Source organism: Malaclemys terrapin, chromosome 6, assembly GCF_027887155.1.
Source record: "Malaclemys terrapin pileata isolate rMalTer1 chromosome 6, rMalTer1.hap1, whole genome shotgun sequence".
NCBI lineage: Eukaryota > Metazoa > Chordata > Testudines > Emydidae > Malaclemys > Malaclemys terrapin.
In genome coordinates, this window is record NC_071510.1 from 49,535,234 (window position 1) to 49,557,894 (window position 22,661).

General features: G+C 42.5%; 1 protein-coding gene across 4 annotated transcripts in view; it reads left to right on the forward strand.

Annotated features, from left to right (window-relative positions):
• LOC128838887 (uncharacterized) overlaps nucleotides 1-22,661 on the forward strand; it is a 78,978-nt gene that overhangs the window by 44,778 nt on the left and 11,539 nt on the right. For all 4 annotated transcript variants that reach the window (XM_054031346.1, XM_054031345.1, XM_054031349.1 and 1 more), the window contains 3 exons: nucleotides 3,782-3,830; nucleotides 6,711-6,798; nucleotides 9,473-9,573. In XM_054031346.1, the coding sequence (XP_053887321.1) occupies nucleotides 3,782-3,830; nucleotides 6,711-6,798; nucleotides 9,473-9,573 (238 nt within the window). The remainder of the gene's footprint in view (nucleotides 1-3,781; nucleotides 3,831-6,710; nucleotides 6,799-9,472; nucleotides 9,574-22,661) is intronic.

The window sequence follows — 22,661 nt, forward strand, 5'->3', positions numbered from 1 at the left end:
GGCTTCCAGAGCTGCTGTTCACTCCTTAAAATGCTATTTAATACATCACCTAAACTGACTGTCATGATCTCTGGAAAACATACACTCTATCTGGTCTGATAGGGCCCAGTCCTCTGAGGTGCTGAGTGCCACCTGTGAGGAACTGAACTCCTTTGACAGTCATTGACTTGAAGATCAAATAGCAGTGTGCTTGTTTTCTGAAGAAAATAACTTTCAGTTAACTTTAGTGGGAGTTAAGAGCTCTCATCACCTGGTAGGATCACATGCTCAAGTATTACCTTAAGTTACACTGTAAAATAGTTCACTAAAATGTACTTAGTCCCTTAATACCATAGGATTGGTTTTCCACTTTTAGCCTTTTTAAAATAAGAATAATGGTAATATCAGCTAGTTGTAGTCATAGATCCAACTAAAATATTGTAAATATAACAGGGTGTGGCCCTCTGTTCACTTCTGTCTTCTTGTTCAAATGACTGTAACAACTCTGATTTGTAAACACTGACATATAGCTTATTTGGGTTATCTCAACCACCACCTCTTTTACAGTCCATGCAGCAACTCCGTTTACAGTGACATACAAACCTCATCCCCCTTTTGCCAGCAAGAAGAGAGGGAAGAGATCTCGCCACACAGAGATCTCCCTTTTACCCAGCCCTATTCCTATCCCTTATGCCATTCTCATTGCCCCTTCCCCTTGCACTTCCTTCCTGTGTGCCATTCTACTCTTTCAGTTAATGGGTTAACTAGCTTGTTAGCGCCCCCAGCTCAAACTGATCTAGTAATTAGCTCCAGCTTCACAAGAACATAAGAATGGCCATACTGGGTCAGACCATAGTAGCCCAATATCCTGTCTTCTGACAGTAGCCAATACCAGGTGCCCCAGAGGGAATGAACAAAACAGGTAATCACCAAGTGATCCATCCCCTGTCACCATTCCCAGGTTCTGACAAACAGAGGCTAGGGACCCCATCCCTGTCCATCCTGGCTAATAGCCACTGATGGACCTATCCTCCATGGCTTCCATCAGTCAGGTCTTCTTTGGGGAAACTACTTGGACTTAAATTGACTAACGTGCTGGTTCAGCTGCTGGTTCTCATCACTCTGTCACAGTAAGTAATAGTTCATCTAAAATGTGTTTCTTATTAAATGTCTGAGTAAAATGAGCACAGTAGCTCATAACAAAATGAGCACTGGCACTAACCCTATTATCAGCAGGAGAAAATAGCCCATCTTAACTGATGACTCTCGTTAAAGTTAGTATGGCAACACCCATTTTTTCATGTCCTCTGTGTATATATATCTTCCTACTGTACTTTCCACTGCATGCATCTGATGAAGTGGGTTTTAGCCCACAAAAGCTTATGCTCAGATAAATTTGTTAGTCTCTAAGGTGCCACAAGTACTCCTCGTTCTTTTTGCTGATACAGACTAACATGGCTACCATTCTGAAACCTATAATAATGCTGAATTGATTTTAATTCATGACATTACTAAAAGCTGTTTAAAAATATCTGAGAGAATACATTATTTTCACCCATAAAAGGTGGTGTGAATCGTTAATGCCTACAATGCTCATTTTGTGAATTAGGAGTCTTAATTACCAGCATCCCAGTAATATGTGTCTACCATATTTCCAGACTAGACAGCATGTTATGGAGCGAGTAGTGTTGTTTTCACAATTACCACAAGATGTCATCACACTAACCCACTTTGTGGGTGTCAGCCTAGTAATGTGCGCCAGCTTCACTTGTACACTGTGTGACTGGTGTCCTTTTCAGCTGCATACATCCTCACTATCCCTCTTTATAATTAGCAGTAGGTAATTCTCAGCAGGGACAGGGTTTGTTCAACATTACAAATTTTTGTTCTTATTCAAAGCTCTGAAGCTTTTCCAGTATCCTTTGGACAGTCCCCAATTGTCAGTTTCCCTGCAACACAATTCCTCCTCCAACAAGCCCCATCTCCCCATAGCAGGGGAGTGTTGCTAGCAGCAGGATCTTCAATGGTGTGAAAAAGGACTCTTCTCTCCCACGTTGGTGGCAGGCACTCTTGGTGAGGAAGGTTCTCTGTGGTCTGTCTGGCTGATCTCTTCCAGTGGCATGTCATTTCTGAGGAGGAGATTGATGTGCAAACCTCTAATTTGAGGTGTGGGCCTCTATCTTCCCACTAGAGGCAGTAGCTGGGTGGCAAGACCCGGAGGTCTAAGTGATTCATTTCTCTTCATACTTCATGACACTGTGGAATTGCCTTGGGCTTTCACCCCAGAATGCACAATGTGTGCTTCTCAAGTCAGAGAACAATTGAAATCTCATGCTTGCTGCATTCTGGGACTCAAGTTAGTAGTAAAGCCCGGCAGTGTCAGGAAGTGGGAGAAAGCTGAAACAAGGTTGCAAGCCACTGGGCATATTCTCTGACTGGGGAGGGTACAATTAAGCTCCCAACAACTACACCTCTACCCCGATATAACGCTGTTCTCGGGAGCCAAAAAATCTTACCGCATTATAGGTGAAACCGTGTTATATCGAACTTGCTTTGATCCGCCGGAGCGCACAGCTCCACCCCCACCCCCGGAGCACTGCTTTACCGCGTTATATCCGAATTCGTGTTATATCGGGGTAGAGGTGTATTTAGGCCAAGACCCCTCCTCAGGACTGGCTTTATTTTCAAACCTGTCTGCTGTCCTTGTCTAAGGGTATGTCCACGCTGCAAATAAAAACCTGCAGCTGGCCCATGCCCGCTGACTCGGGCTGCAGGGCTTTTTCATTGCTGTGTAAACTTCCTGGCTCAGATTGCAGCCCAAGCTCTGGGAACCTCCCACCTCATGGGTCCTAGAGACCAGGCTCCAATCCAAGCCTGTAAGTCTACACTGCAAAGAAACGGCCCCACAGCCCAAGCCCCAGGAGCCCCAGTCAGCTGGCTTGGTCCAGCCGCAGGTATCTAATTGCACTGTAGACATACCCTAAGAAGCGGGAAGCATTATATCTGCATTCTGGTAGGTCACATATTTGGTACTAGTCACGTGCCCTGCCACTGCAGCTCACAGTTTTAAAAGGCTCAAGGGCTATAACAAGTGCCCTGGGGGTCTGGGTCGTGTGCATGTTCACCAAGGCCCATCTTGTATGTATGCAGAGGTACAGATGTTTCCAAGTGTTGTGTAATGAAATGCAAGAAAAGAAAATGAAGAGTTGGGGAGAGAGAGAGAGAGAAGCAAGAGCCCATCTCAGCTGATCTCAGTCCATCATGCTGGTACAGAGAGGCAATTCCCGAGGTAGCTAGAATACAAGTAATATAGGGGTTTACTCTTATTTAATATTTATATTACAGTAGTACCCAAAAGCCCCAAACAGGATCAGGGTCCTATTATGTGAGGCCTTATATAAATCAAGATGTGGACACAGTCCATATCCTGAAGAGTTCAATAACTTAAGCTGCACCTAAAAGTGAATAGGGATAGTCTTTGGATGGCTTGTATAATGTGTTCCAGGCACATACCCTATTCCCAATGTGGCAAGCTGGCAGCCACATTCTGTATCAACTGAAGCTTCAAATTATCTTGAGTGTGTGATTTTTGCTATGCTAACATTTTATCACTTCAAAACTTGTCTTGTGGATGAACATTCATAGCAGTTAAAAAAGCTATACACATGTTATTGTAATGATATGGTCTCAGCCAAAATACATTATAAAAATAGTAGAAAGATCCCATAATGGTTCTGATCTATCACTCCTTGTTCATAAAATGTGTTGTTAGACTAATGGCAAATTGATGTCTTAATTTCAGTAATGAAGGAGATTCTCTCAGAATTTGGAATCCAGGGAGTAAGCAGCAGGTATTCTTTATATTTTTGTTTCTTTGCTTTCTTTCTTTCTATGGGAAAACGCAGGAAAGATTGAATATTTGTGATTTTTTTCATATTGGCTCTGCCTTTGACTGAGCTGGCCTCTCCATGCAGTACAAAGTATTTTCTGTGAATAAATCATCATAAATATGTGATTCGTTGATTTTTTGAATCTGGCTCATAACTAATAATTGCCCACATTTCAGTGACAAATACAATGGCCCAGCTACATAAATCAATTCCCTTGCTACTCAGAGAACAGCATTTAATAGCGATAAAGGAATAAGCTGATATTCAGATGTGGGTCCTATTATTCTGGACCCTTAATACAAAGGCTGTCTGCCTTTACTCCTCTTCTTCTCTGGTTTATCTGAGGCTATGTCTACACTGGGCCTGTACCCAAGTCCTGGCTCGCATGCATGCATCTGCATATTAGCTAAGCCCACCACCAGAGTCCACACTGCAGAGCTGCACAGACGCCATACCCCATGTAGCCATGTCCATACTGACAGTGTAGCTACATGGCGTTTCGGAGTCCTGAGTGTCCTCACCATCTGGAGAAGCCCTAGTATTGGTTTGTGGGAGAACTTGTCTGTTCTTCTCAGACCCCTGTGCAGAAGTGCTTTCAGCCTGCCACATTTTAAATGCTGTTTTTTTGTGAGGCGCTTGCAAGTTGTGAATGCTGTTCACTTCTGTCCAGTCCATCCCGGGAAGAGCGTGGGACCAACTGATCAGCTGCACCTGTTTGCAAATGAATGGTTTAAGTAGCAGAGCAGATGTTCAGCAAGACACTGGATGGCATTTCAGGAGCACGTTCTAAGACAAAGAAAGCAGCTGAACTTGGAGGAGGATTCATTCACAGCAGACTGGACACAGCTAATGAATGCCACAATTGGTCCTTATTTTCCATGTATAGACCGGCATATCTGGTGCAGGACAACTAGCATAGTGTGGTAGGACCACATGCTTCCATCTTGGATACCATGTGGTGTCAGCCTGGGGAGGATGCAAGTCTGAGGATAGGGTGGATGCCCTCTGGGAGTCTCCTATGTACCTCCCTCTGCCCAGGATAAACAATAACAGAGTGTTTGTTTAAAAATAAACTTTTCTCAGCTTGGCATCCATCTTGGATACCACATGGTGGTGGGGGCAGCTGGAGCGAGGGGGTCTGGAGCGAGGGAAGGTGCCCTATTGTGACAGATTTATGTTACCAGTCTGCCTGGGGCTTCAGGGATCAGGCTGAGGCCGCAGGATCTTTAGAAGAGGAGATGAAGGAGCACACCAAGTGACTAAGTTTAAAGCTTTATTAACCAAATAACAGTGGTGAGTGCTGGGTGCGCCCCACATCACTCAAAGGGAGGAAGAAAGCGTTAGTGCCCAAGCCCTAACCCACTTTCATACTTACACACGCACAACCCAAGGCTGGCCAAGCCTGGGTGTAACGTAAGAAGAAGTGGGGGGGAAAGATGAGAGTTCTACCCTGTGCACAGGTTGTCTAGGGTCCGCTGTAAATCTCTGTCTTGCTTCAGCTCTCAGGAGAGTTTTAAGCCCTGGGTTCTTCTGGGGGCGTTTCATCCAGTGGCCCCCATCCCCCGTGGTCTCTGTACCAGTCCAAACCGGCCTTCTGCAGTTCCTTTGGCTTCCCCAAAACACACCGGTTTCAGGGTCGCGAGACTGTTGTGTTCCCATTCGCTGGCCTTCGCAATCTTATTAGTTTTGCAACCCCTTCAGTTCTGTCTGGCTCAGTTCTCCTTTCTCACGGCTAGCCGGGGTTGTGATACAGGCTTCCGGCTGTTTGGCAGCAGAGAGCTTGTTTGTGTGCACTGGCCTTGGGCTGCAGTTTCGTTCCTTATCTTTGGTTCGTCAAGTTAACCCGTTCCTTTCTCCCTTCCTCCCTCTTTGGCCCTTTGTAACCTGCAAAGGAATCTTCCATTCCACACTCATACCTTTAACCCTTCCCAAGATACTTCCCAATGCATATGGAGATGTTAGCAATATACAGTGCTGGTGCTTACCCAGGGGACCCCATGAGTGGGGGAGGCATTTTATTGTGACACTATGAGAGTTTCTTGTGTACTGCCCTCCACCCAGGATAAACAAACCTGTTCCCGGAACATAACATCTTTCTCCATAGCAGAACAGGGAATTGTGTGAATGACAATGGAAGAGTAAGTAGACTCGAGGACAGGTCACCACGTCATCGCTATGACCACACTACACAGTGACCAGGTAGCAAGGTGGGTCATGGGTCAATGTGCAGTTTTACCCAGGCCTCCAGACAGGTTTGCCAGCTCCATTTCTACACACCTTTGAACACGCATCTCAGGGATTTGAGTGAGAATGATAGGAATGTAGGAGGCAATGACTAGCGATTTGACACACCGAAAGCCGGAAATGTAGACATACTCTCAGAGAACATCTCTTGCCACCCTGGCCTTCATGTGGACAAAGACACTCATCTGTCTTCTCAGCAAGGATGCCAGTGATATTCATTTACCTCCTGAAGACTTAAGGAGGGAGGACCTGAAATAGTAGATTGAGGATATCAAGTAGGAAGATACTGGATATGGGGAGAGAAAAATAGAAGAGTCAAAGATGACACTAATGCTGAAAGATTAAGTTCTCAAATATTGCTGCTGTTTTGCAAATGTATTATTTGATTCACCCAACTGTAGCATATAGTTCTGTGCTTAATAACTTTGTCCCCTTGAACTAAATCAATATTCTAATACCTGACCTCAAACAACTTCCAGATCAACTAAGAGAAAAAGAGAATTCACCTCCTTTGCAGTCATTTTTATTTGTTTAGAAAAGTGTTTAGTTTCAGGCTCGTTATTAATACCATGATTTTGTGTTTGTGTGTGTGTACAGGTTTACTCCCACCAAAATACCCAAAGTGAAATATGAATTAATGGTATCACCTTTTCCTGCCAGAATGGAGTCCCCACCTGCAATCCCAGTAAGTATCTCACCTCAGTTTCACTAGATCTAAGGAGGTTTGTTTCTTTATGTAACATTGCAGCTGTGGTTTTATCCAGAACACTTAGGAAATGTGCATTCACCTGAAAGTTAAGCAGTAAGACATGACAGGATGTGCTTCATGCTATACAACATTACCCTGCAGGTGCCTTGTGAGGAACAAAGCTAAGGCAAGTTTCCTGAATATCTTGGGCATGATGTTGCACCTTATTGTGCCTCTGGGTAATTACAAAATGGCTTCATGAAAGAAAAATTATTCCTGTTTGCTTGGGGGTTTAGTTGGTTGTTTTTTTAGTGTGGATTTTATATAGATCCTTCCACTTGGAGGGGAAAAAGTCAAAGAAATAAACATTTTAAGGGCCAGATCTCTCTCTCACACACACCCTGACTGGAATGCCCAAGAGGGAGGTGAACTCCATGAGCTGACCCTGGCAGAGATTTTCTTGAATCAGCCCTTAAGGATTTGTGGAGAGGAATGTCTGTACTGAGAACAGGAATTGTCTTACAGGGGTGACTGCTGCATTGCTGCTTCTCCTACCACCCCCACCCCACCCCCGGGCAACATAATTTCTGCAGTTATTGGCTGGGGTCCCCCTGTGGCAGCTCTGTAGCTGCTGCAGAGGTGACTCAGAGAGAGCAATATAGCTCTCAACTGTAGTTCTTCCACCTAGCTGTCTACAAGGCACTTTGCATTGCTCAGAAAGCAACACTTCCCCTCTTCTACTTTTTGGTCTTGTACCATGAACTCAGCAGCATTCCATCCATGATGCAGAGCTCCAGCAGAGAAGCATTAGGGTTGCCAATTTGGTTGGCTGTATTCCTGGAGGTTTCATCTCATGACATGATCTTTAATTAAAGATTAATCTTTAATTCCTGGAGACTCCCGGGCAATCCTGGAGGGATGGCAACCCTAAGAAGCATCCACATTCAGTAAGGAGAGGGGGATGGAGTGACAGAGGAAGTATGGATGCTCTCCAACTTATTCAAGCGTTCCGTTCCGGAACACCTTGAGTAACTCGAATTTTGCGTAAGTTGGGAACATATACCCGACCATTACACACACACACAAAAAATTCTAGCTTACGGAATTTACAGAACTTTTTCAGTAAGTGCAGATTTGCGTAAGTCGGGCTTGCGTAACCCAGGGAGCGTCTATACTCTCCCTTCTGTGCAGCAAGGTCAAGGGTTCCTGCCTGGCTTTGTTTATACTAAGCATGAAAGTAAGAAAAAGGGATCTACAGAACCAGAACCTATTTTAATGTTGTTTATTCTGAAAGAGGTTTCTCTTCCTTTCTCCTTTGACTTAGCAGAAATGGGGTTAAACACTGAACATATTCTTTTTTGGGGGAAGCTGCTAAAGTGTTTGAGTATCTCCAGGAGGAGTAAAAGAGAGAGATACATTAATTAAATAAATAAACTGAAGAGAAAGCTCTGAGGGGGGACATAATGTATTTCATCTTTCCCACCTGACAGGTGTATCACGTTAATGGCCTCCACTCTGAGTCATCTCCTTTGGTGCTAAGGTTTTGGTTTGGAGGTATTATTTTGGCCGGGGAAGGGGGGTGGAGGGGGAGGAAGCTCTTTAAGGTCCCAGTTCAGTAAAGCTTTTAAATACATGCTTAAATACTTTGCTGAATAGGGCTGGATGGCTGAATTGGAGCCTAAATTGCTCCTTCTATTATCATTATACCTTGCATAGTAATTTTAGCAGTTATTTTCAAATTATGGGCTAATAGACTCTTTTAATTTGGTACAAGCCATTCAGGTCAATTTCATGTATTTCTTATGGTATCACATGAAAAAATTGAGTATGCCAGCCCCATCTTCAACCTGCTTTTGGGGATATAATTTGAAAATTATTGCTACAATACAATTACTATATAACTATTTGCTGTAGGTAACAATTTAAATGGGTCACATGTTCCTTGAATCACTTGCATATAAAGATTTCCCAGATTGCCCAATAACAGCATTGCTTAGCAAATAAATTACTGGGTTCTTAACTTATGTAGTAAAATATTTAATTATTGATTTAATTGTCAAGTAAATACGTTGCTCAGTAAAGGAATTAATTTCTATTACTAAACATTATACTACAGAGTATTTGCTAAATGGATGCATTATTTTATTACTATCAATAATTTCAGTGTAATTCCATCCCCCCTGCAGATGATTTGAGATCAGCCTTCAGAAGAATTTCAGCCCTGTCTGTGAGACCAGTGGTAAAAACCAATATGTGCAGGCCACTCTCCTAAAGAGACTGAATAACTAATGCTGTGAACAGGATTAAATGAGGAAAATTCATAGCAAAACAAATTTATTGTTTAGAACAGAAAAGGTAAAAATCACTGCTGAGCAGAGACAAGGTGGAAAAATGTGCAAATAAATAACTAGAGTAAACCAAAAATCACAACTGGCATCCCCCTATGAAATAATGATCAACATGAGTCTGTGTTGTAGTGAAATCTATCATCTCTTACCATCACCCAGGGAAAAACTGGTAGATAGAACAGTAGGTCTTGATGGGAAAACTCATAGATGACTTAGACCATTGTAGGTTTAAGGGGAGATGCTAATAATCATTAAATGCCTTCTCTTCTTCTGTGATTCTTTATGGTATCTCAAGCTGTGTTAACTTATGATTTTCTACATAGGCAGCTCAACTCAGAGATTTCATTTCTGTACGTAACCAAGCAATGGACATGATCACAAGGGCCTTTGCCTTGCTGGACTTGGAGTTTCAAAAGCTAGACACGTATGTATTATTTAGAGTCTCTAGAAATGTTCTTTGTGTTTTGTGGGAGATGGGGGGTAAAAATCTCTTAAAGGGGGCAAGGATAAGGATTATTATGGGAACCAATATTTTACGAGCAAAAAATACGATAGAAATGTCTACAAATGTAAAAGTTCAGCAAGATGATTCGGCTTTTTAAATAAAGGGCTGCAAGCTTCATTATCATTAAACTGTTTTCCCCTCCATGGAGCAGTATGCATCATATGGCTGTGGCTGCTGCCAAAAAGATAATGTGATATTCAGAAACCTCAAAGGGCATAATTGCTCTACTGTTTGCTCACAATTTGTTTAAAGTTTAATATGCAGTATGTATTTTAAAATTTGGATGTTAGTTATTATATCATGAGTAGGTTGACCAGATGTCCTGATTTTATAGGGACAGTCCCGATTTTTGGGTCTTTTTCTTATATAGGCTCCTATTACCCCCCACATTTGCTGTCTGGTCACCCTACATCAGTAGTTCCCAAACTGGGGTTCGCAAACCCCTGGGGGTTCGCAGAACGTTACAGGGGATTCGCCAGAAAAATTTCACTAATGGCAGACAGAGGACCCCGGGCATTAGAGACAGCAGGTGGGACCCAGTTGCAGGGCAGACACCCCGAGCCCCAGGGAGAGCGGGGCCGGGTAGTTGGGGCTGGCAGCCCGAGCCCCAGGGAGAGCGGGACCGGGCAGTTGGGGCTGGCAACCTGCGCCCTGCCCCCACCAACAGGGTAGCCAGCAGTCCGAACCCCAGCGCTCCGCGTGGGACTGGCAGCCCAAGCCCCAGGGAGAGCAGGGCCAGGCAGTTGGGGCTGGCAGCCCGAGCCCTGCCCCCATCAGCAGGGGAGCCGGCAGCCCGAACCCCAGCGCTCCCCACGCAGGGCTGGCAGCCCACGCCCTGGGAAGACTGGGGTCAGGCAGTTGGGGCTGGCAGCCCCAGCTCTGCCCCTGTCAGCAGGGGAGCCAGCAACCCAAACCCCAGCCCGAGCCCCAGGAAGAGCGGGGCGGGCAGTTGTGGCATCCATCACATTGAGGAAATTTAAACTTAAATCCCTGAAAATATTCATTTTTAGGAGGGGGTTCACGAGATTTCACAATTTAGTGAAAGGGGTTCGCGGACTGTTAAAGTTGGGAACCACTGCCCTACATGAATGTCAAAGTATTTTAAGCAACTTACAGAGAAACATGAAAGAGTTACTACTAGGCTTAGTTCTAGTTCTCAGAGCCCGATGGCCCCCTCTGGCAGAAAAACAATACAGAAAGGGACTCAGAGGAAGGAAATTTCCTTAAGGATCATCTTGCAGAGATCCTTCCCTCAGGTTGCTTCACTAGGCGAGTGAGCTTATCCCCTGTGGTACAGGTTGCAGGAGCCACCCACAAATCTGAAGGATTCCTGGGTATCTGTGGGAGATCAGAGTCATCCATGTGCATAACCTGTACTTCCACAGTTGCTTGAGCCCCCAGTGGAATCCTGTGCTCCATCCCTGGCAGCATACCACCACCGTAGCTATGTTATCAGGGACTTGCCTGCAGCTGCCCCTGGGGAAAAGATAATACAGCTCCAATTTGTATTTTCTGAATAATCTTTTCAGGGCTATACTGGGGGAGGGGGATCCACCCAGGTCCACCTATTCTGTGTTCCTTTCTCCAGCCCTGTGTCTACAGAGTGCCCTTCATGTGGTAAAGATGAGGGGAATATTACCCAATTCCCCGCTCCTTCCTGAGAGGTGGAATAACCACCCTCAGTTCTTAGGGGATGTACCATCCTACACAGAGATAATTAGTTGAAGGGCCTTTTGTCTTTGCACTAATTTCCTTGTTACTAATTTCCTTTGCACTAATTTCCTTGTTACCTACCTTTTGGTTTTGTTTTCAGTGTTGTTTAGAGCTTCTTTCTTTTGGATGTTTAATTTCCTTTTAGAGCCTTCTGTAGCAATGGGTGAACCACACAAAGTTTGGAGGTTCAGATCAACAGCGCAAAGTTTGATGCTGATCATAAGCTTTTCTAAAATCTTTTTGGTCTGAAAACCTTGAAAGATCAAGTTCTGGCAGGATTTCCAGTATTTACTACAGCTTTAGCCTGGCTAGAAATAGCACACAAAAAGTCTTTCCCATGGTTTTCCGATTCTTGCTGTCCTTGCCAGAATCACAGTGTACACTTTACAGAGATGAGTGATGATTTTTTTGGGAAAGGGCCCTAGGGGAGGCTAACTTGCTTCTCCTTCCCTCTGAGTTGTAGTGCTCAAATTGCCATTGGATTTATAACACAGCTGTTGGAGTTCTGCTGTGAGTAGTGTGTGTCTGGGCAGGTACTGGTTGCTGAGGTTCAGCAGCTCCCCGCTGGATTTGAGAGGCCTTGTTCAAGTGCAGCCAGGTTCAGTGGACATCAAGCTAAATAGTTGAAGATCAAACTACATATCCCATTGCCAATATTTTATTTTTTTCTTTCAAAATAAAACCACAAGGAAATTGTACACACAAAACTAGCGTAAATGCATTGCTGAAACTGGGAAATCAGACCTCCAGAAGAGAGGAAATGCAGGGTTAAAGTTGAAAACCTTAACTCTGACCCATCTGCTAATTCTTTGTTAATGTAATACAAACAGGGATTTCTTATAACAGCCCTGTGTAAAGTAAGATTTGATTATGTAGGAATGCACAAGGAGGGAGAGAGGGCAGGTAGAGAGGTGTCTAGGTAGAGTCTGTTCCTTTTAAGGTCAATGGGGACCTGGGGCCAGCCAACTCTGTTCCAAGGCATGGCCCCTTTAAGAAAAGGTAGGAGGATCATGAGACCAAACTAGGAATAGGATACTGTGCCTGAGGCATGTGATCATCTGATGAGGATTAAAAAGTAGTGCTGTTTGATCAGTTAGGAGGAACCTAGAGAGGTTGTCTTGTGGTAGGACTACATGATGATGGGTTTGGGAAGCCTGACAGTTCAGGCACAGCCCCAAGAAGGAGGGCTATGGTGACCTTATCTCAAAGGAAAGAGAAGTTTGAGCCCAGGGACTGGTGCCACGAAAAGACCTGGTGGGGTGTTTCTTACTAGAGGGGCCCACAGGCTGGAGAGGAACCAACAGAGCTCCCAGGTAGAGAAGGAACTGGGGAGTTGTGAAAGAGCTTGAGCTTGAGCTTGAAACAAGGGACTTGATTCTTGTCAGTCTCATGGCTGCTCACCACTGAATAGCGGGTGTAAAAGTGACCAGTCTCATGTTCACTTGATAATAAGTCTGGTCTATTTCACTGTTGCAATTCAGCAGTGACTAGTATGAAACTGACAAGGATCGTGTCAATTTCAGTGAGTGGCTTCTACCCTCCATAGCTCCATTTGTGAAATACTGTGGGATTTCAGTTCTCTGAAAACTTTTGATTAGTTGGTTTTCATTCCCATTTGGGATGAAAAATATTTTTTTAAATACAAAATTTCATGCAGAACTAAAATTTGGTTTCCTGGACAGCTTTGACAGTATCTGTTTAAGACAAAGTGCTTCCAGGAGCTCTGTTGCAGCAGTGCACTATGAAGCCCACAATTCCCAGTCTAGACTGGATCAGTTCCAGTGAAATTCATTACCTTGAGATTATTCCACTGACCAAGGTCTTACAATAGAAAACTTTTGCTAAAACGTCTTGTTGTTGTTCCTTGTGTTTGAGCTCCACTGGGGGTGACAATGTAGGCAAAGCTGCCCTCAATTTCCAGTATTTTAAGTAAAGTTGGGCAGGAACCAGACTTCCTGTTTCATGGGAAATTCTGAAATTTTTAAAACTTTTCTGTTTTGAAATAGAATAATTAAAAAATTTGAAATCTCTCAGGAAACAACATTTTGAAAAGTTCATTTTCAGGTCATTTGAAATGTTTTGTTCTAATTTTCACTTGTATTAAAAAAACTTGAAACAATAACATCTTTTCAAAATGAAAAACTGGAAATTTATTGGAATTCCCCATTCTGCTTTTTTAAGTGAAATTTTGTTGAAATCTACACAAATGTTTCATTTTTGGCAAATTGGAATTTTCTTCTGACAGAAAATGTTCCAGAAAATTTCTGACCAGCTCTCATTTTAAACTATATGTCATTTAGCTCTGTTAGACAACATGTGCTTAAAATGCTGATGCCTATAACATGCTCTGTCTACATTAGTGTTGTCACTATTAATAACACCAGTTGTTGTCTGATCCTTTTCAATGATTAATAATGCTTGGATTGGTTGCCAGTTGATCTGATTAATGAGCTGAGGGTAATAGGGCTCTTCGTCCCAGAATCAATCAGGCTACACAGAACTAAACCAACCAATTCCGATATCTTGTAGGGAACCTCGAGGGGTCTGGCAAGGAACTCACACTGAAGGCAAAGTAAAGCCTTAGAAATTTTTATCAGGATCAATAATAAAGCCAGAAAAGCTCTGAGCCACATAAACAGATAGGAATAATACAGTATTGGGGATATCTGTGGTACCATTCTTTGCATATGCTCTTAGATTTGCATACTTATACCCTTCCTTGAGGTACTGATGGTAAGACAAAGGATCAGCCTTGTCTATGGCATGCCAAACGAATCCTGTGGTCCAGGTTCCTCAATGCCCAAGATTGATGAAGGGTCAAATGATGGAAAACTAGCCCCCTCCACATGGTGGTTTGCCCTATTATAGGTAGAGCCCTGCGCGGATACAAGTTTATACCCTCAGATGCGGATATCCACGGATATAAATCGGTGGAACTGCAGGGCTCTCCCAAGAACCACAGCAGTGAAAGGAGCAGAACGTGGGGCCGCCGCTCCCAGGAACCAGCACCTCACTCCAGCAGCTCCTCCAGCGTGGCTGTACTACCTCCGTTCCTTCCATGTAACTGTCTGCGTCTCCTGTCTGGGTGGATGCGCGCTGATTGAACACAAGAGCGTGACCAGGAACAGCTGCCGGTAAGCCTGGTGCCCACCCCAGTGGGCGGCGCTGGGGGCAGTACAGCCACACTGGAGGAGCTGCTGGTGCAGGGCGCTGGCTCCTGGGAGTGGCAGCCCCACATTCTGTTCCTTTCGCCGCTGCGGTTACCAGGAGAGCCCTGTGGTTCCGTGGATACCAATTTATATCTGCAGATATCTGCATCTGCGGGTATGAATTTGTATCTGCGCAAGGCTCTAATGATAGGGCCTGAACACTAGCATGAATATTCATTCTAATGCTCAGCCTTCCATGTCCAAATCTAATTTCCTCACCCTCAAACTATTGGGGTGCACTTATCCTATAGGTTAACATATTAATACATATTCATACCATTTTGACTCATTATTTTATACATCACCTCTTGCTCAAGCAAATTTGTGTTTAGATATCTGCCAATGATCGTATCCTAAAATATCCCAGCTCAGTATCACTTTTATGTCCCTACGGTTACCGGCTATCATTAGGTTTCAACTTCTGCTATTGAGCAAGCTATTCCTAATTCTCCAAAATCTAAGGGTAACTATTAGGCCATTTATCTATGCCAAGGGTCACAGGACTACTATATTTGATTATACTTAAATTAACCTGCCTAAGCTAATATCTTACTGTATACAGGCCTGTAGGTTTCTTGTATTACAACTTAGTATAAAGGCCAGGGTAGCTCTATGGGCTACACAGTGGAGCTGAAACAGTGGGGACATTTTAGCAAAAGTATTCTAGTATAAACACAACTTAAGTGGCGGGAAAAGTTGTTTGTTTGGCACATTTAATATAATTTTTAGAGTGGACAATAGGAAGCAATCCCGCACAAACAAGAAGCTGGACTAGAGATAATGTAACAATTAGATCTTTTCTGTCTATTTTCTCTGACATTTCTAGATTGTAAGCGTGAAAAGGGGTAATTTTTTTTATGATTTTGCCAGGGTGCCAATTAGATTTTAAAGCTGAAATCTAACAAACTAGGTTTGCCAGTTGGGTAAGTTATTTTTATTGAATCCAGGGAGTGTTAGCTTACCAGTTTTAATGCTGGGTTCTTTCCAGGTCAATTTTTAACTTGAACAGTATTCCTTAAATCAGGACACTTCACACTTGCTTATTCTTAGCCAACCAACAATGTATTTATTCACCCAGAACCTCATTAGTATACAATCAACAGTTCACCATTCAAATGTAGACACAACCAATATTCTAGGTGTGTACTATACACACAATACAGTCTTGCAAAAAAATTATTACAGAGTAGAGTTGAGGCTCAGCAGTTATTTTGAGGAACAGTGCAAATTACCAAGATTTCTTACTACATTTACTTATCAGTTATTTAGTACCAACACATTTATCACACTTCCAAGGATACACTTGTCTTTAAGGCACTTTGAAGAGTGTGGGTAGTATGGTACAAATGGATTGGTCCAAAAAGGACAAGTTTAGAATATTAAAAGCAATTGCTTAAAGTTATTGTTTTCAGTCTCACTTGGTTTATAGAGGAATTAAAATTAAAAATATGGTTGCTTGAGAGAAACCATTAGACAGTGTGGGCTCAGCAAAATAATATACAGTTCTTTATGTTAAAGAAATAGGAGTAATACAATCTCTGAACTGAAATCCCCTCACCACTTTTTATCCCTTTAGCCCTGGGATGGGGAGGGTCATTTCCACAAGGCTGGTCTGGTCTGGACCTAGGTCACACTTTTAGGATTCCGAAGCTTCTTGTTGGATTCAGTCAACTCTCTTGAGCACATGGTGACCTCAGTTTATATACCCTAGTTTCAGGACTAATTGGAAGGGATCACCCTCGAATTCCTGATACATGCCAAGTAAGTGCTTAGATTTCAGCTCTTATTTTCTCTGATGCTTTCATTGGTATCCAGTAGATGGCACCGGTATATAACAAATTTTTTTAATCCATTTCTTATCGGAGGCTTTTCAAGCTTGATTCATTTCAAGGATTGTTCTTCATTATTAGCCCCTACTATTAATTGGGATCCCTTCTCCTTCTCCCCACCCCTTTTAAGTAATCCTTGGAATTTCTAAACATTATAGCTGACAGTTTCCTAACTCAAAAAGTGTTACAGCCGACATGGGGGAATTCTATATTAGGCCTTGTCCTAACGTAAAGAGGAAAAGACTACAGAACTAAAAGTTGAATGAATTGATCATATTTATAATGTGCAAACAGAATCTGGACTTTATATATGGTGCTTTAATAGGGCTAAGCTGACTCAGCTGGTAGAAAGAATTTAATCAGAAAAATGTGCATGATAATGTGCATCCTTTAAGAATGCCTTACTAGATGCCCAAAAAGCCAAAATCCCACAACTGAGGAAGAAGACTGTGCGGATTAAAAAAAAAAAAAAAAAATGGTTTAGAAGGGAAGTGAAGGCAGCTATAAAAATAATAAAATAATAATATATAATGAATGGAAGAAAGGGGGAGTTGATAGTCAGAAGTTAGGAATTGTAGAAAATTGATAAGGAAAGCCAAGGGACACAAGGAGAAATGTATGGTCAACAGACAAGGACAATAAGGAGTTTTAAAAATATATTAGGAACAAAAAGAATCCTGACAATGGTATTGGTTCATTATTAGCTAGAAATGAAAGAACTGTCAATAATAATGCATAAAAAGCAAAAAAAGAAAGTGTTCAATAAGTATTTTTGTTCTGTATTTGAAGGAAAAAAAGATGATGAAGTCTCATTATATGGTCCTAACACTCTTTCCATCCCACTAGTATCTCTAGAGGATGTTAAAGAGAAGCCTCCAAAGTCAGACATTTTAAAATCAGCAGGTCCAGAGAAATTGCATCCAAGAGTTTTAAAAGAACTGGCTGAGGAGCTCATTGGACTTGTATTGTTGCTTTTCAATAATTCTTTGAGCACTGGGAAAGTTCTAGAAGAATGGAAAAAACCTAAGGTGCCAATTTTTAAAAAGGATAAACAGGGTGACTCAGGTAATTGTGGGCCTGTCAGCCTGATGTCAATCCCAAGCAAGATAATGGAGTGATGATATGGGGCTGAATTAATAAATAATTAGAGGAAGGTAATGTAATTAATGCAAATCAGCATAGGTTTATGGGAAATAGCTCCTGTGAAACCAATTTTATATCTTTTTGATGAGATTACAAGTTTGGTTGATACAGGTCAAGTGTTGACATTATGTACTTAGATTTCTGTAAGGAGTGTGACTTGGTACTACATAATATTTTTGATTAAAAAACTTGGACGATATAAAATTATCATGGCATACATCAAATGGATTAAAAACTGGCTAAAGGATAGATCTCAAAATGTAACTATAAATGGGAATAGTCATTGAGCCGGCCTGTTTCCAGTGTGGTCCTGCTTGGCCCTATGCTATTTAACATTTTTATCAATGACCGGGAAGAAAATATAAAAGTTTGCAGAAGACACAAAAATTGGTGAGGTGGTTAATAATGGAGAGGAAAGGTCACTGATACAGAGCTATCTAGATCACTTGGTAAACTGGGCACAAGCAAATAATGTGTGTCTTAATACAGCTAAATGTAAATGAATGTAGCTGGAAACAAAGAATATTGGCCATACTTACCATATGGGAAACTCTATCCTGGGAAACAGTGACTCTGAAAAAGATTTGGGGGTCCTGGTAGATAATCAGCTAAATATGAGCTCCCAGCATAACATTGTGTCCAAAAGAGTTAATGCAATCCTTGGATACATAAAGAGGGGAATCTCGAGTAAAGAGAATAGAGAGTTTATTTTACTGCTGTATTTGGCACTTGTGAGACTGCTGATGTAATAGTGTCCAGTTATGGTTCCCATAATTCAGGAAGGATGTTGATAAATTGGAGAAGGTTCAGAGAAGAGTCACAAGAATGACTAAAGAATTGGAAAACATGCTCAAAGAATTTGATCTTTTTAGCTTAACAAAGAGAAGGTTAAGGGGTGACTTGGTTACAGCCTTTAAGTAACTGCATAGGGAACAACTATTTAATAATGGACTTTTCAGTGTAGCAGAGAAAGGTCTAACACGATCCAATGGCTGGAAGTTGAAGCTAGACACATTCAAACTGGAAATAAGGCATGTATTTTTAACAGTGAGAGTAGTTAACCATTGGAACAATTTACTAAGGGTTCCAGTGGAGTCTCCATCACTGGCAATTTTTAAATCAAGATTGGATATCTTTCTAAAAGATATGCTCTAGGAATTATTTGTGCCAGACAATTGCTATTACTTTGAGAATACAACAATGATTTACAAAGAAAACAAACAAAATCCCATAATCTTCTAAATCTGAAGGGGACACTGCATACATTCTTTGATTATACATTAGCATTTCAAATTATTTATGATTTACAATAGAACAAGAGATTTTTTCCACATATACAACAAGAAGTCTGGTGGCACCTTAAAGACTAACAGATTTATTTGGGCATAAGCTTTTGTGGGTAAAAAACCTCACTTCTTCAGATGCAGTGAAAATTACAGATGCAGGCATTATATACTGACACATGGAGAGAAGGGAGTTACCTCACAAGTGGAGAACCAGTGTTGACAGGACCAATTTGATCAGGGTGGATGTAGTCCACTCGCAATAATAGATGAGGAGGTGTCAATTCCAGGAGAGGCAAAGCTGCTTTTGTAATGAGCCAGCCACTCCCAGTCCTATTCAAACCCAAATTAATGGTGTTCAATTTGCAAATGAATTTTAGTTCTACTGTTTCTCTTTGAAGTCCGTTTCTGAAGTTTTTTGGTTCAAGTATAGCTACTTTTAAATCTGTTATAGAATGTCCAGCGAGATTGAAGTGTTGTCCTACTGGCTTTTGTATGTTACCATTCCTGATGTCCAATTTATGTCCATTTATTCTTTTATGTAAGGACTGTCCGGTTTGGCCAATGTACATGGCAGAGGGGCATTGCTGGCACATGATGGCATATATAACATTAGTAGACATGCAGGTGAATGAACCCTTGATGATGTGGCTGATGTGGTTGGGTCCTCTGATGTTGTCACTAGAGTAGATATGGGGACAGAGTAGGCAATGAGGTTTGCTACAGGGATTGGTTCCTGGGTTAGTATTTCTGTGGTGTGGTGTTTAGTTGCTGGTGAGTATTTGCTTCAGGTTGGGGGTCTGATAGTAAGCAAGGACTGGCCTGCCTCCCAAGGTCTGTGAGAATGAGGGATCATTTTCCAGGATAAGTTGTAGATCGTTGATAATGTGCTGGAGAGGTTTTAGCTGGGGGCTGTACATGATGGCCAGTGGTGTTCTGTTATTTTCCTTGTTGGGCCTGTCATGTAATAGGTGATTTCTGGGTACCCGTCTCACTCTGTCAATCTGTTTCCTCACTTCCCCCAGGTGGGTATTGTAGTTTTAAGAATGCTTGATAAAGATCTTGTAGGTATGTATCTCTGTCTGAGAGATTGGAACAAATTCGGTTGTATTTTCGGGCTTGGCTGTAGACAATGGATCATGTGATGTGTCCTGGATGGAAGCTGGAGGATGTAGGTAAGTATAGCTGTCAGTAGGTTTCCAGTGATAGGGTGGTGTTTATGTGACCATCACTTATTTGCACTATAGTGTCCAAGAAGTGGATCTCTTGTGTGGACTGGTCCAGGCTGAGGTTGATGGTGGGGTGGAAATTGTTGAAATCCAGGTGGAATTCTTCAAGGGCCTCCTTTCCAGGGGTCCATATGATGAAGATGTCATCAATGTAGCGCAAGTAGAGGAGGAGTGTTAGGGGACGAGAACTGAGGAAGCGTTGTTCTAAGTCAGCCATAAAAATGTTGACATACTGTGGGGCCATGAGGTTACCCATAGCAGTGCCCCTGACTTGAACGTATATAAGTTGTCCCCAAATCAAATGGTTGTGGGTGAGGACAAAGTCACAAAGCTCAGCCACCAGGTGTGTGGTGGACTCATCAGGGATACTGTTCTTGACAGCTTGTAGTCCATCCTCATGTGGATGTGGTGTAAAGAGCTTCTACATCCATGGTGGCAAGGATGGTGTTTTCAGGAAGATCACCAGTGCATTATAGTTTCCTCAGGAACTCGGTGGTGTCTCGAAGGTAGCTAGGAGTGCTGGTAGCATAGGGTCTGAGGAGAGAGTCCAAATAGCCAGATAATCCCGCTGTAAGAGTGCCGATGCCTGAGATGATGGGGCGTCCAGGGTTTCCAGGTTTATGGATCCTGGGTAGCAGATAGAATATCCCTGGTCAGGGCTCTGGGGGTGTGTTCGTGTAGCTATACTTGAACAAAAATTTTCACCCCATGCATCTGAAGAAGTGGTGTAGGTAATCCACCTCCCTGCGAGACGGTAGGTAGCTCAACAGACAAATTCTTCTCTCGACCTAGCGCTGTCTGCCCTAGAGGTTAGGTCAGTTTAACTATGCCATTCAGGGGTGTGGACCAACACAGCTACAACAACACTGCATACAACTTGGTAACTTAGGGCTAGTCTACACTGAAACGCTAAAGCGCTGCTGCGGCAGTGCTTTAACGTGGCTTGTGTAGTCGTGGCAGAGCACTGTGAGAGAGCTCTCCCAGCGCTCTTAAAAAAAAACACTCACCACTTCACAGCACTGACACTTGCTGTGCTCAGGGAGGTGTTTTTTCACACCCCTGAGCAAGAAAGTTGCAGCTCTGTAAAGTACCAGCATAGACAAGCTCTTAGTGTTCTTCTGGGCTAGGTTGGGTAGGAGAAAGAGGTTTTATTTATATGCAAAGTATGAAAGATTCTTGTTAATAGCCTAGACAATACTCTCATTTAGCCATTTTAGTTTCCATTCTTGGCAAGAGGCACTCCTGTCCTAGGCTGATTTGTGGGTGCTTAGATAAAGTGTCTCAAATGATGTGAACCATTTTCTTAGTGTCTTTACTTCTTAGGTGGATTCTATTTTGTGATAAACAGAGGTGGATAGCTTTTTTTAATTTCTGAGGGCCAGAAGGAATCAGAAAGTATTGATCATTCAAGGGATATCTGTTCTATATATCCCTTACAAGATTCTATTATATATTTATTGTTACAGAAAAGCTATCTTAAACATCCCATTTTCTAAACAAGGCCACAGAAAGAAATAAAAATATTGTTAAAAGTAACTTTAAAAATATGTTTAAAAACTGCAAATCTGTTTTTAAAAATGCTGTACCATTAAAATTGGTTTACACTTCATAACGATTTTAATATTCTCAAAAATCTTTTTAGGAAAAATAGAAATTAGGACAGAAAAAGCACTGGAACTGAGAGAGAGTTTTCTTGGTTCATTTTGGAATTAAGAGCCTCCATTTTGGAATGCAGAGTTTCTCAGAATTATGATAGTAAGCTTTCATCAGATAGTTAGAAATACATAAAGATTACTCTCTTCTTGCAAAAATTTAAATCTTTCTCACTGTATGGCAAGAGTTTAGATAGGCTGTGTGTACACTTACTTTGTTACCACACACAAACGAGACCATTAAAAATATAATTATTATTTTATATTTTGCTTTGTTTTGTAGGGAGTTCAAGCAAGGAACTATAAAAGCATAGATTCTACTTTAATCAACAATATAGATGTATTTGTAACTATCACAGCACCTATAAGGGACTGGGGGAGGGATAGCTCAGTGGTTTGAGCATTGGCCTGCTAAACCCAGGGTTGTGAGTTCAATCCTTGAGGGGGCCACTTGGGAATCTGGGGCAAAATCAGTACTTGGTCCTGCTAGTGAAGGCAGGGGGCTGGACTTGATGACCTTTCAAGGTCCCTTCCAGTTCTAGGAGATGGGATATCTCCATTATTATTATTATTATAAGCCTCTGGCTTTGATCCTACAATTGACTTTGTGGATGGATCCTTGCCCGTTTGAGGAGCTTCATTGATTTTAATGAGGAGCCACCTTGTATGAGGGGTTTGGCCGGGGCTCGTTCCTCTCCGGGGCGGCGGGGGACCACACCGCTTCGGTACTTCCTTCCAGTTGTTGATGGGGAATTAGCCTGGCCGTGGGAGTCTCTCGCCGTGGCAGCAGTAGAGGCGAACACAGACAGTTATTCGTGCCCGGCCCGTGGTCGGCGGCAATAGTGAGTCCAGGGCTCAGGTCCTCAGGCAGGAGCTGAGCAACAGTTTATATAATTAGCAGGCCCCGGCCTTGGGTCGGGGCAGGGCCACAGAGAGTCAGTGGCTTAGG